The sequence below is a fragment of the Schistocerca nitens genome, chromosome 12, assembly GCF_023898315.1.
Source record: "Schistocerca nitens isolate TAMUIC-IGC-003100 chromosome 12, iqSchNite1.1, whole genome shotgun sequence".
Classification (NCBI taxonomy): Eukaryota; Metazoa; Arthropoda; class Insecta; order Orthoptera; family Acrididae; genus Schistocerca; species Schistocerca nitens.
In genome coordinates, this window is record NC_064625.1 from 25,438,669 (window position 1) to 25,451,767 (window position 13,099).

At 38.8% G+C, this 13,099-nt stretch overlaps 1 protein-coding gene across 1 annotated transcript; it reads right to left on the minus strand.

The window, feature by feature from the left end:
- Positions 1–2,042: 2,042 nt before the first annotated feature.
- Positions 2,043–2,603, minus strand: LOC126214874 (uncharacterized). Its single transcript, XM_049941520.1, has one exon. It carries the CDS (start codon positions 2,601–2,603, stop codon positions 2,043–2,045), a length of 561 nt encoding a protein of 186 aa, XP_049797477.1.
- Between the last annotated feature and the right edge of the window lie 10,496 nt (positions 2,604–13,099).

Consider the following 13,099-nt stretch of genomic DNA (forward strand, 5'->3'; position numbering starts at 1 on the left):
AAGACCTGAGTCGAAACAAGGCCCCCGGAGTAGACAACATTCCATTAGAACTACTGACAGCCTTGGGAGAGATAGTCCTGATAAAACTATACCATCTGGTGAGTAAGATGTATGAGACAGGCGAATACCCTCAGACTTCAAGAAGAATATGATAATTCCAATCCCAAAGAAAGCGGGTGTTGACAGATGTCAAAATTACCGAACTATCAGTTTAATAAGTCACAGCTGCAAAATACTAATGCGAATTCTTTACAGACGAATGGAAAAGCTGATAGAAGCCGACCTCGGGGAAGATCAGTTTGGATTCCGTAGAAATGTTGTAACACGTGAGGCAATACTGACCCTACGACTTATCTTAGAAGAAAGATTAAGGAAAGGCAAACCTACGTTTCTAGCATTTGTAGACTTAGAGAAAGCTTTTGACAATGTTGACTGGGATACTCTCTTTCAAATTCTGAAGGTGGCAGCGGTAAAATACAGGGAGCGAAAGGCTATTTACAATTTGTACAGAAAGCAGATGGCAGTTATAATAGTTGAGGGACATGAAAGGGAAGCAGTGGTGGGGAAGGGAGTGAGACAGGGTTGTAGCCTCTCCCCAATATTATTCAATCTGTGTATGGAGCAAGCAGTAAAGGAAACAAAAGAAAAGTTCGGAGAAGAAATAAAAACTTTGAGGTTCGCTGATGACATTGTAATTCTGTCAGGACTTGGAAGGGCAGTTGAACGGAATGGATAGTGTCTTGAAAGGAAGGTATAAGATGAACATCAACAAAAGCAAAATGAGGATAATGGAATGTAGTCGAATTAAGTCGGGTGATGCTGAGGGAATTATAGTAGGAAATTACTTAAAGAAGTATTAGGAGTTTTGCTGTTTGGGGAGCAAAATAACTGATGATGGTAGAAGTAGAGAAGATATAAAATGTAGACTGGCAATGGGAACGAAAGCATTTCTGAAGAAGAGAAATTTGTTAACATCGAGTATAGATTTAAATGTCAGGAAGTCGTTTCTGAAAGTATTTGTATGGAGTGTAGCCATGTATGGAAGTGAAACATGGACGATAAATAGTTTGGACAAGAAGAGAATAGAAGCTTTAGAAATGGAAATGCCGTGTGGCTAGGGCCTCCCGTCGGGTAGACCGTTCGCCTGGTGCAAGTCTTTCGAGTTGACGCCACTTCGGCGACTTGCGTGTCAATGTGGTGCTACAGAAGAATGCTGAAGATTAGGTGGGTAGATCACATACCTAATGAGGAGGTATTGAATAGAATTGGGGAGGAGAGGAGTTTGTTGCACAACTTGACAAGAAGAAGGGACCGGTTGGTAGGACATGTTCTGAGACATCGAGGGACCACTAATTTATTGGAGGGCAGTGTGGAGGGTAAAAATCGTAGATGGAGACCAAGAGATGAATACACCAAGCAGATTCAGAAGGATGTAGGCTGCAGCAGGTACTGGGAGATGAAGAAGCTTGCACAGGATAGAGTAGCATGGAGAGCTGCATCAAACCAGTCTCAGGACTGAAGACCACAACAACAACAACACTCTTCGCAACACGTTTCGCAAACGTGTTAAAAAAGTATATAAAACCACGGGCGTATTCCTAAAAAACGTTGTGCCAAAATTTTAAATCAATCGGTCAACAACCTTCCGAGATTTCTTCCGCTACGAAGTGCGGGCGTACAGCTAGTGTTAAATAAACATCTTAACTGCAGGAATGAAGTACGCTTATCGCAAGGAAAGGAAACAGTCTGAAATAGAAATAAAATTTACGACGCAATTAATGGCAGATTGTTTTTCGTATTTATTCGAGATGTCATACTTTGGTAAAAACATTTAAAGCCATGTGGTCCACCGCTTTCACTGTCACTATGCTCCGTTTCAGTGTTTGATTAAAGTAGAACAGAAATACAATTTACAACAAACTAATAGGAGATTGTTCTTGTTATTTATTCAAGCTTTGATATTTTGTAAAAACACTTCACGCCATGTGATCAATCGCTTTCACTGTCACTGTCTTCCGTTTGTGTGTCTGAGTCTTCCTTACTTACATCTGATGTGGCTGTGTTAATGATAATTTCGTCCACAGCAATTTCGACGACACCATCACGTGCCCAATGTTCTTCTTCTGTTTTTTATCTTTCCTGCAATATCCCTTCCAATCACTGGCAGTAACCGACTGGAAAGCTGCGTCCACAAGATTCAACATGTTTGTGGCAGCCAAGTCCCCTGATATGTTGTGCTCCCTAACATGCCTTTTTATCTTCGCCCATGCTAATTCTATTGCGTTTAAATCGCAGTTGTAAGGTGGCGAGCGAACGACCTGGTGGCTTTTGCTTTCAGCCAACAGGTTTACAGCAAAAGACTTCTCAGCTGGCTTATTCGCTCGTACTTTTGCATACAGCTCGTCCATCCTCATACTCTCATCACAGGGGATATTTCTGCGTTGCAGCCACTCGAGCATTCGCACTTTCGTGTCAAACTTCGTTGGAGTTCTCTCTGTTTGCCTGTTATGGTAAGGAGCGTTATCCATAACTATTACTGAATTAGGCGGGAGATTTGGCAGTACCTTCTCTCCGAACCACTTCTCAAAGTTTGCCGAATTCATCTGACCGTGATAATCGCCCTTTGTCGACTTTGCCCAGAACGTAAGTTACCCTTCCTTGACGAACCCATTCTTGGATCCGACACTTTCAACTATCAGTCTTTAAGGAACCATTTGCACTCGAGCACAGACAACATTTAATTTAGTTAACTTAGATTATATGTATCGATGTTTTAAGACAAGAGAATGCAAAATAAAGCAATTAACACCGCTCTCTTGTCACAGCCAGTAGGCATCAACACTCTCTCATGTCATTCGTTGTCCTAGAAGGGCTTAATATTTTGTGCGGCTCCACAGTTAGCCATATTGATATTTATTAGTTTTGTGCGGCTCCACAGTTAGCCATATTGATATTTATTAGCAGAAAAGAGGCGCAGAATTAATAAGTCGCTCTCATTTGTGAATGATCTGCCGTTATTTATCTAGAATTTTACGTAAGTCTAATTTATATCGTAATGTATATGTTGAAATGAATATATGTTTATTTAATCTTATGCTTTTCTTTGTTTTAGTAGTTTTAGTCACTCCATTTTCATGATTGATGCTGAGGTCAGATATCAGACTCTGTCTACAAAAAAAAAAAATACATAATGAGCCCTGGCTACGTTCCGTACATCTTCAGACGTGCGAAGTTCGATGAATTCACGGCGTAAAATTTTAATCCCTCAATTACTTATCCAAAACAAACTAACAAATTATTATTATTATTATTACAAATTAATATTATATTTTATTATTATTATATTTTTTTATTTGTTACACTGGCGACCGTGACAGGACTCATTATTGTATCTGTACTACAACTAATTGTTCTTTTTCATGTACATCCTGACCATCAACAACCTATGTGATGAGAATATTGAAGAAAACGATTAAAATCTGGAGACAATTTGGACTGGAAATGCAATCTTCGCATCAAGACGACATGTACGGTAAGACTCAGCACTCGCGCATCCGCAGTTGATTCCAAGCACATTTTTCATTCAAAATTATTTTTCTCAGCATTAAATTCAATATTCAGTTACCATTCAGTAATTTTTTCCAAATTCCGCGAAATCTCATTATTCAGACGACTACATTCCGAGCCAACAATACGCAAGTTACACTGCACAATATGGCCGTCATTGTACAAGATTCAAGCAACATGGCTAGTCACCATTAACACGTATGCTACTTTTGATCTTTAAAGTCATCTCTCAATCATTCTCAGTCATTTAAACACGCACATAGGCAGTACATTTTCACACTACGCGTTTAAACAATTTTTATTCTTGCACACAATTTATTCACGATATGGTAAAAACTCGACACCAGTACACAATGGGACAACAATCAAGTAATGCAAACATGGATACACAGACACATTCAGACACAGAAATTAATACAGACACGCAAACGCATCAAAATAACCTGCTACACATACACACAAACGCCGAAAGGAGCAATTCAGAAACAAACCTGAGAGACCACGTCACGTCTAATGACGCGGCGGGGGCAAGTTCATTTTGCAATCAAAATTTTGCCGCTATACTGAATTCAATTTTGGAAGGCACATCCAATATTAAGCAAGATAATGACGAAAAATTCTCACAATTAATGACAGACAATGCAGCCTACAGAAATGACATAAAATCAGACTTCGCCACACTGACTCAAAAGGTAGATGAAATTAATACACGTCTTTCCAAACAGGTCGACGATCTTACGGAAAAATTCGAAAATTTAGAGTTACGACAAAGCGACAATGCCAATCACATCCATGACTTGACAAAAACCTGTGAAACTATTAATTGCAAATTAGAATCAAACACACATGCATGTGACGAAATTAATTTAAAGGTGAATACAATAGAAACAAACGTAGCTGACATTCACAAACAGATTCACACAACAATACAGATGGAGGCTGAACCCCATTTGTCTCGCATTAATTCACAATTTAAAGAATGGACGGTACACAAAGACGAAATTTTTGAAGAATGTATACAAAACAAATTGCCACATATTGTGCACGATTCTGTAGTGGAATACATGAACAATAGGCAAGTAATCGATGACGATATGCAAACAAAGACAACTCAATGCCAAGCACAACAGAATAGTATACCCACCACACATTTTTACACACACAGAAGAAAATCTCGATTCGGAAATGAACACATGTACACACACGAATTTCAACACTCAAATACACAATACACTGACACGCATAGCAACAGATACCCATCAACTGAAATACAATACAATTATTCTGATGAAGAACCATGTACACACAGGGAAGAATTCAATGATTACACAGAAAGAAACAGACGAACACGTAACAAAGAAGAAGAAAGTCTATTCAAGCACCGTAAATTGCAACCTTTTATACCAGGCAAAAACACTGTACACCCTGTCATCTTCTTAAAAGCTTTTAGGAACGCATTCCCACGTTCGTGGAGCGACCACAAACGCATTGCGTACGTTGTGGATTACATTCAAGGGGACGCTGCTGTCTGGGCTTACCATGAAAGCGACAGATGTGTAACATACGAGCAGTTTGAACGCGCCTTCTTGAATAAGTTTTGGTCACCCACTGTGTAGGAACGTATCCGCAAACAAGTCACTGAACCCGAACACTTCAATCCTAAAAACGGCAACCTGCGCAGATATTTCGAGAAGTACCTAAACATGACACACTTCCTTAATGAACCGGTGAAACCAAAAGATGTGATCCGATCACTGAAAGCAAGACTTCCTTTTAATATTAAAGAGAAATTACTGTACTTACCGGACGACGATCCCGAATATTTTTTGGAAAAGTTAGATGCTGTTGATTTACTATATGAAGAACAAGAACCAACACACAACTCACGCAGTAGGAATCAACATGTCTACATTGCTACATTACCAAACACGCAGCAAAATTCACAACACACAGTAAACATGCAAAACAATCACCAAAACTCAGAGCTGCATACAAACAACTGTAACTATACACAAGGAGATAACCCGTACAAAAAACGAAGAAACGACAATTTTAATTCAAGAAGGAATAATGGAAACAACAACGGACACAAAGCCAAACAGAAACACTGGCAAAGAAACAACAACACAGATTACACAAGAAATGGAACACTTACACCGCACTTTAACCAGAACGACAACCAGTATTTTGTGAGACAGTGGCAAACACCGCAACCGCCACACACCGTCAGGTGGCTTGCGGAGTATGGATGTAGATGTAGATGTAGAACCGCCACCACAAAATCATATTCAGATGTCACAAGGGAATTTTGCACAAACAAGCAACACAAACCAACAAGTGACTTCAGCCAACCGAAAACAGACAGGTGATTGGCAAAGACAATATCCTAATGTAAATATTATTGAGGTAGCTAATGAAACTACAACTACACTTGCCAATGACCAGACAAACCAGTTAAACTAGAACCAGTCATTACTGAGCCCCAGGTCGTGACTGAGGAACATTTGGGGGGCAACTTCAATTTAGAAACTATGTTTGAATACATACTTGCTAGTGAAACTGTGAAACAAGAAAAATTAACATTTACACAACAAGAGTTGCCTACACTATTCTTAAGATATAATGAAAGTGGAAACTTAGCTGATGATCTGATAAATGACAACACACAATGTCACTATGCAAAGAAAAGATTTGTACTGTCTTCCACCTCAGGCATTGTAGGAGGTATACCTACTAACATAATTATTGATACAGGAGCTGCTGTCAGTGTGATTTCTCACAATTTTTATACTATGATGAAGAAAACTTCTAAGATACCAGAGTTCCCAGTTCAAAACTGTTTAATATTAACTGCATTAGGTAATAAGTCAAGTAGAGTTAATAAGCAGGTATTTGTGACTGTTAATATGGGAAATGGAATCGTACAATGGCCTTTCCTAGTTGTCCAAAACCTTGCTGCCAATTGTATACTGGGTATTGATTTTCTTTGTGAGAAGGACTGTACTATAGACTTCTCCAAAGGCATTTTTTATTTTAAGTATGAAGGCAGAGACATAGTTTTGAACTTGGACACTCGACTAGTAGACCATAACAAGCACTGCTCTGGCTACAAGATACAGATTATACGTGAGACTGACGTAGATTCCACACAACAACGTGTATCACACGGCGAGGTAGTGAATGATGTACTTACACAAATTAATTCTAAGTTATCAGAATGTGATGCTATTAATGAAGAGGAGAGATCCCAGCTTAAACATATTTTACTTAAGAATAAGGATGTTTTCACTAGTAAGCCAGGTAGGATCAACACATATATGTATACGATTGAAGTCAAGCCTCACCAAATCTATTACCACAAGTCATACAATGTACCTCTAGCTCTGCGACCTGCAGTTTGGGAAGAACTAAAGAAAATGATTACATGCCATACTGTGGAAAACCTAAAGCCATTCTATCAGATAACACCAAGTATCATGCAGGATTCACCTGGAGAAAATTTCTAAAGGACAATAACATTAAGAGCATCTTTATTTCAAAGTTTCATGCATCAGCCAACCCTTGTGAGAGAATTTCTAGAGAATTAAATAGATTCATGAGAACTTATACCTCAACACAGCGCACAAACTGGATACATTACCTAGCACTTTTTGAGGAAATACACAACAATTTAAATATATACAACACACCCTATACTCCAAGAGAAATCATGTTTGACACAAAGGAAACTACTGAATGGAGCAACCCACTACCAAAATTTTCTGACACCAAACCTTCACACGAGGAAAAGGTAAGGGAAGTACTCATTGCAATTACTGAACAAGCTGACATTAGAAATAAGAACTATGGTGCTGATCTGAAAAGAAGGCAAAACTTTACAATAGGCATGCAAGTTTTACTTAAGACCCACTACAAATCGTCATTACCTCTAAAACGTAATGTTAAGTGGCGTCCGTTATATGTAGGTCCTTACACAATCATTGATATACCACACCCTGGAGCATATCTGTTACAAAACCCCAAGAATAAGAGAATTTTAGGTTTGTACCCTCACAAAGATTTGAAAACCTTCAGCCCTTAGCAGAGTATGCTGATACGACAACAAGGTAAGTCACATCTGATACTTCAAGCTGGAAGAAGAAGAAGATATAAGCTATAATCTTAATTATCTACATTTTACAGCACCAGCAGTAACAGCAGCAACAGCAGCAGCAGCAAGAAGATAAGACACAGGAAGAACTAACGATTTTCATGCAAAGCACAGCTACTCATTATATTTATTAATACCCTGCAGACAAGCTGACAGACTAAATGACCGGAGACAATTGCTGCCCTGAACCTGATATATTAATTGGCATGATAGACACTTGATTTGCTATTCACACTCACACCACAATCCACATGAACACAACATGCACAAAAAAAACACTCTACAGGAAATGACAAATGAGATTAATTGAGCAAGGCTATATACTTTATTTTATTTGTAAATGATACTTTGTGCATGTGCTAATTTGGAATTGATTGTGGATGTGACGTGTCGTGTCTTATTGTAATCATGACTTTTCAGGACAGATCATCTCAAAGATGTTTTCTAACCTATTATGAAAGTTTATGTTGCAGGAAACATTTAATGAGGAAGAACACTTATTGTGTAGTACTGATGTAAAGGAAAATATACTTAAAAGGAAAACTTTATTATAAAGGGGAAGAGACCTATAAAAGAAAATGGATTTTCTGAATGTATCACAATACACTGAACCTATAAGATAATTTTTTATGTCTGACCCATATGTATTTGTAAATATCTAGTTTAATGCAATTGAAAAATATAAAATATGTATATGTATTACCAACAATGTAGTGTAAATGTATGGTACATGTTTCACAGAAAATTTTTATATCTATGTAAATATGTAACAGAAAACTGTACTCAATGTGAAGTGATATTTGTTATGTTTTGTGCTCTTTGTTGTGAACGAACATTTTGTTTTGCAACGAACAATGTATGAAAAAGTTGTGTGTAAATTAAAAAAAAACGGTTCACTGCACTCATGATGGGACACTATAGGTGACGTGAGTTGCAAAACCACGGTACACTTTTCGACGAAACGATGACACAATATCCAGGAGACGACATACGCCTTTCGGAAGATGAAATTGGAGGTTATTGAGTAGATGTAACACGGACTGGTCAGTATGGAACCACTGACACCATAAATTCCTACCAAGACGAAACCACATTTTAACTACGTCTTCCAAAGCACGCTTCATTGTGGGATTGTTGATCTCCAACTCTTTTTTTTCAAGAACTTTCGTCTCAATGTAAACAAAACGTATGACATGTGACATTTATTTTAAAGTGCAAAGACTTAAGCACAGTATAAACCTTTACTAACAAGTGACATTCTAAAGAGAATATGTTCACATATCCCCCCATGAACCATGGACCTTGCCGTTGGTGGGGAGGCTTGCGTGCCTCAGCGATACAGATGGCCGTACCGTAGGTGCAACCACAACGGAGGGGTATCTGTTGAGAGGCCAGACAAACATGTGGTTCCTGAAGAGGGGCAGCAGCCTTTTCAGTAGTTGCAGGGGCAACAGTCTGGATGATTGACTGATCTGGCCTTGTAACATTAACCAAAACGGCCTTGCTGTGCTGGTACTGTGAACGGCTGAAAGCAAGGGGAAACTACAGCCGTAATTTTTCCCAAGGACATGCAGCTCTACTGTATGATTAAATGATGATGGCGTCCTCTTGGGTAAAATATTCTGGAGGTAAAATAGTCCCCAATTCGGATCTCCGGGCGGGGACTACTCAAGAGGACGTCGTTATCAGGAGAAAGAAAACCAGCGTTCTACGGATCGGAGCGTGGAATGTCAGATCACTTAATCGGGCAGGTAGGTTAGAAAATTTGAAAAGGGAAATGGATAGGTTAAAGTTAGATATAGTGGGAATTAGTGAAATTCGGTGGCAGGAGGAACAAGACTTTGGTCAGGTGATTACAGGGTTATAAACACAAAATCGAATAGGGGTAATGCAGGAATAGGTTTAATAATGAATAAAAAAATAGGAGTGCGAGTAAGCTACTACAAACAGCATAGTGAACGCATTATTGTGGCCAAGATAGACACAAAGCCCATGCCTACTACAGTAGTACAAGTTTATATGCCAACTAGCTCTGCAGATGATGAAGAAATAGATGAAATGTATGACGAGATAAAAGAAATTATTCAGGTAGTGAAGGGAGACGAAAATTTAATAGTGATGGGTGACTGGAATTCGTCAGTAGGAAAAGGGAGAGAAGGAAACATAGTAGGTGAATATGGATTGGGGGGAAGGAATGAAAGAGGAAGCCGCCTTGTAGAATTTTGCACAGAGCATAACTTAATCATAGCTAACACTTGGTTCAAGAATCATGAAAGGAGGCTGTATACATGGAAGAACCCTGGAGATACTGACAGGTTTCAGATAGATTATATAATGGTAAGACAGAGATTTAGGAACCAGGTTTTAAATTGTAAGACATTTCCTGTGGCAGATGTGGATTCTGACCACAATCTATTGGTTATGAACTGCAGATTGAAACTGAAGAAACTGCAAAGCGGTGGGAATTTAAGGAGATGGGACCTGGATAAACTGAAAGAACCAGAGGTTGTAGAGAGTTTCAGGGAGAGCATAAGGGAACAATTGACAGGAATAGGGGAAAGAAATACAGTAGAAGAAGAATGGGTAGCTCTGAGGGATGAAGTGGTGAAGGCAGCAGACGATCAAGTAGGTAAAAAGGCGAGGGCTAATAGAAATCCTTGGGTAACGAAAGAAATATTGAATTTAATTGATGAAAGGAGAAAATATAAAAATGCAGTAAATGAAGCAGGCAAAAAGGAATACAAACGTCTCAAAAATGAAATCGACAGGAAGTGCTAAATGGCTAAGCAGGGATGGCTAGAGGACAAATGTAAGGATGTAGAGGCTTGTCTCACTAGGGGTAAGATAGATACTGCCTACAGGAAAATTAAAGAGACCTTTGGAGAGAAGAAAACCACTTGTATGAATATCAAGAGCTCAGATGGCAACCCAGTTCTAAGCAAAGAGGGGAAGGCAGAAAGGTGGAAGGAGTATATAGAGGGTTTATACAAAGGCGATGTACTTGAGGACAATATTATGGAAATGGAAGAGGATGTAGATGAAGATGAAATGGGAGATAAGATACTGCGTGAAGAGTTTGACAGAGCACTGAAAGACCTGTGTCGAAACAAGGCCCCGGGAGTAGACAACATTCCATTAGAACTACTGACGGCCTTGGGAGAGCCAGTCCTGACAAAACTCTACCATCTGGTGAGCAAGATGTATGAGACAGGCGAAATACCCTCAGACTTCAAGAAGAATATAGTATTTCCAATCCCAAAGAAAGCAGGTGTTGACAGATGTGAAAATTACCGAACTATCAGTTTAATAAGTCACAGCTGCAAAATACTAACGCGAATTCTTTACAGACGAATGGAAAAACTGATAGAAGCTGACCTCAGGGAAGATCAGTTTGGATTCCGTAGAAATGTTGTAACACGTGAGGCAATACTGACCTTACGACTTATCTTGGAAGAAAGATTAAGGAAAGGCAAACCTACGTTTCTAGCATTTGTAGACTTAGAGAAAGCTTTTGGCAATGCTGACTGGAATACTCTCTTTCAAATTCTGAAGGTGGCAGGGGTAAAATACAGGGAGCGAAAGGCTATTTACAATTTGTACAGAAAGCAGATGGCAGTTATAAGAGTCGAGGGGCATGAAAGGGAAGCAGTGGTTGGGAAAGGAGTGAGACAGGGTTGTAGCCTCTCCCCGATGTTATTCAATCTGTATATTGAGCAAGCAGTAAAGGAAACAAAAGAAAAATTCGGAGTAGGTATTAAAATTCATGGAGAAGAAGTAAAAACTTTGAGGTTCGCCGATGACATTGTAATTCTGTCAGAGACAGCAAAGGACTTGGAAGAGCAGTTGAACGGAATGGACAGTGTCTTGAAAGGAGGATATAAGATGAACATCAACAAAAGCAAAACGAGGATAATGGATTGTAGTCGAATTAAGTCGGGTGATGCTGAGGGTATTAGATTAGGAAAAAAGACACTTAAAGTAGTAAAGGAGTTTTGCTATTTAGGGAGTAAAATAACCGATGATGGTCGAAGTAGAGAGGATATAAAATGTAGACTGGCAATGGGAAGGAAAGCGTTTCTCAAGAAGAGAAATTTGTTAACATCGAGTATAGATTTAGGTGTCAGGAAGTCGTTTCTGAAAGTATTTGTATGGAGTGTAGCCATGTATGGAAGTGAGACATGGACGATAACTAGTTTGGATAAGAAGAGAATAGAAGCTTTCGAAATGTGGTGCTACAGAAGAATGCTGAAGATAAGGTGGGTAGATCACGTAACTAACGAGGAGGTATTGAATAGGATTGGGGAGAAGAAAAGTTTGTGGCACAACTTGACTAGAAGAAGGGATCGGTTGGTAGGACATGTTTTGAGGCATCAAGGGATCACCAATTTAGTATTGGAGGGCAGCGTGGAGGGTAAAAATCGTAGAGGGAGACCAAGAGATGAATACACTAAGCAGATTCAGATGGATGTAGGTTGCAGTAGGTACTGGGAGATGAAGAAGCTTGCACATGATAGAGTAGCATGGAGAGCTGCATCAAACCAGTCTCAGGACTGAAGACCACAACAACAACAACATCTCTGAATATGCACAAAACCATTAATTAATTTTATTTATTGAATGAACATGTGTAATAACATTTTGAAGTGAAAGAGAACAATGGAGTATATGCCCTACAATTTTTTACAAAGTAACAGCACAAGTGAATACGAACTGTGAAATTTGTTACAGTCTCTGTAGAAGTGTTATACAACATTGACAGCTAGTTTCGGATTAGCAGTGATAGCACTGAGTCAGTGTAGTGGCCTGTGATACTGGAGATGCCGGGTTCAATAATGCTCGGAATCAAATATTTTTATTTTTTCTTTTTACTTTCATTGATCTTCTATGTAAATATTATTTATGTATTTGTGTGGATGAATGACAGTTTATCATATTTTAAGTATGTTGAATCTGTGAAACAAGATACGTAATAACTTATGATTCATGACATGACAAATAAAGAAAATACGTCAACAAATTGCTCAGCTGCAGGTGGTACACCTTTGCTCTCGCAATTTGGGGGGCAGTTTAAGGAACCATTTGCACTCGAGCACAGACAACATTTAATTTAGTTAACTTAGATTATATGTATCGATGTTTTAAGACAAGAGAATGCAAAATAAAGCAATTAACACCGCTCTCTTGTCACAGCCAGTAGGCATCAACACTCTCTCATGTCATTCGTTGTCCTAGAAGGGCTTAATATTTTGTGCGGCTCCACAGTTAGCCATATTGATATTTATTAGCGGAAAAGAGGCGCAGAATTAATAAGTCGCTCTCATTTGTGAATGATCTGCCATTATTTATCTAGAATTTTACGTAAGTCTAATTTATATCGTAATG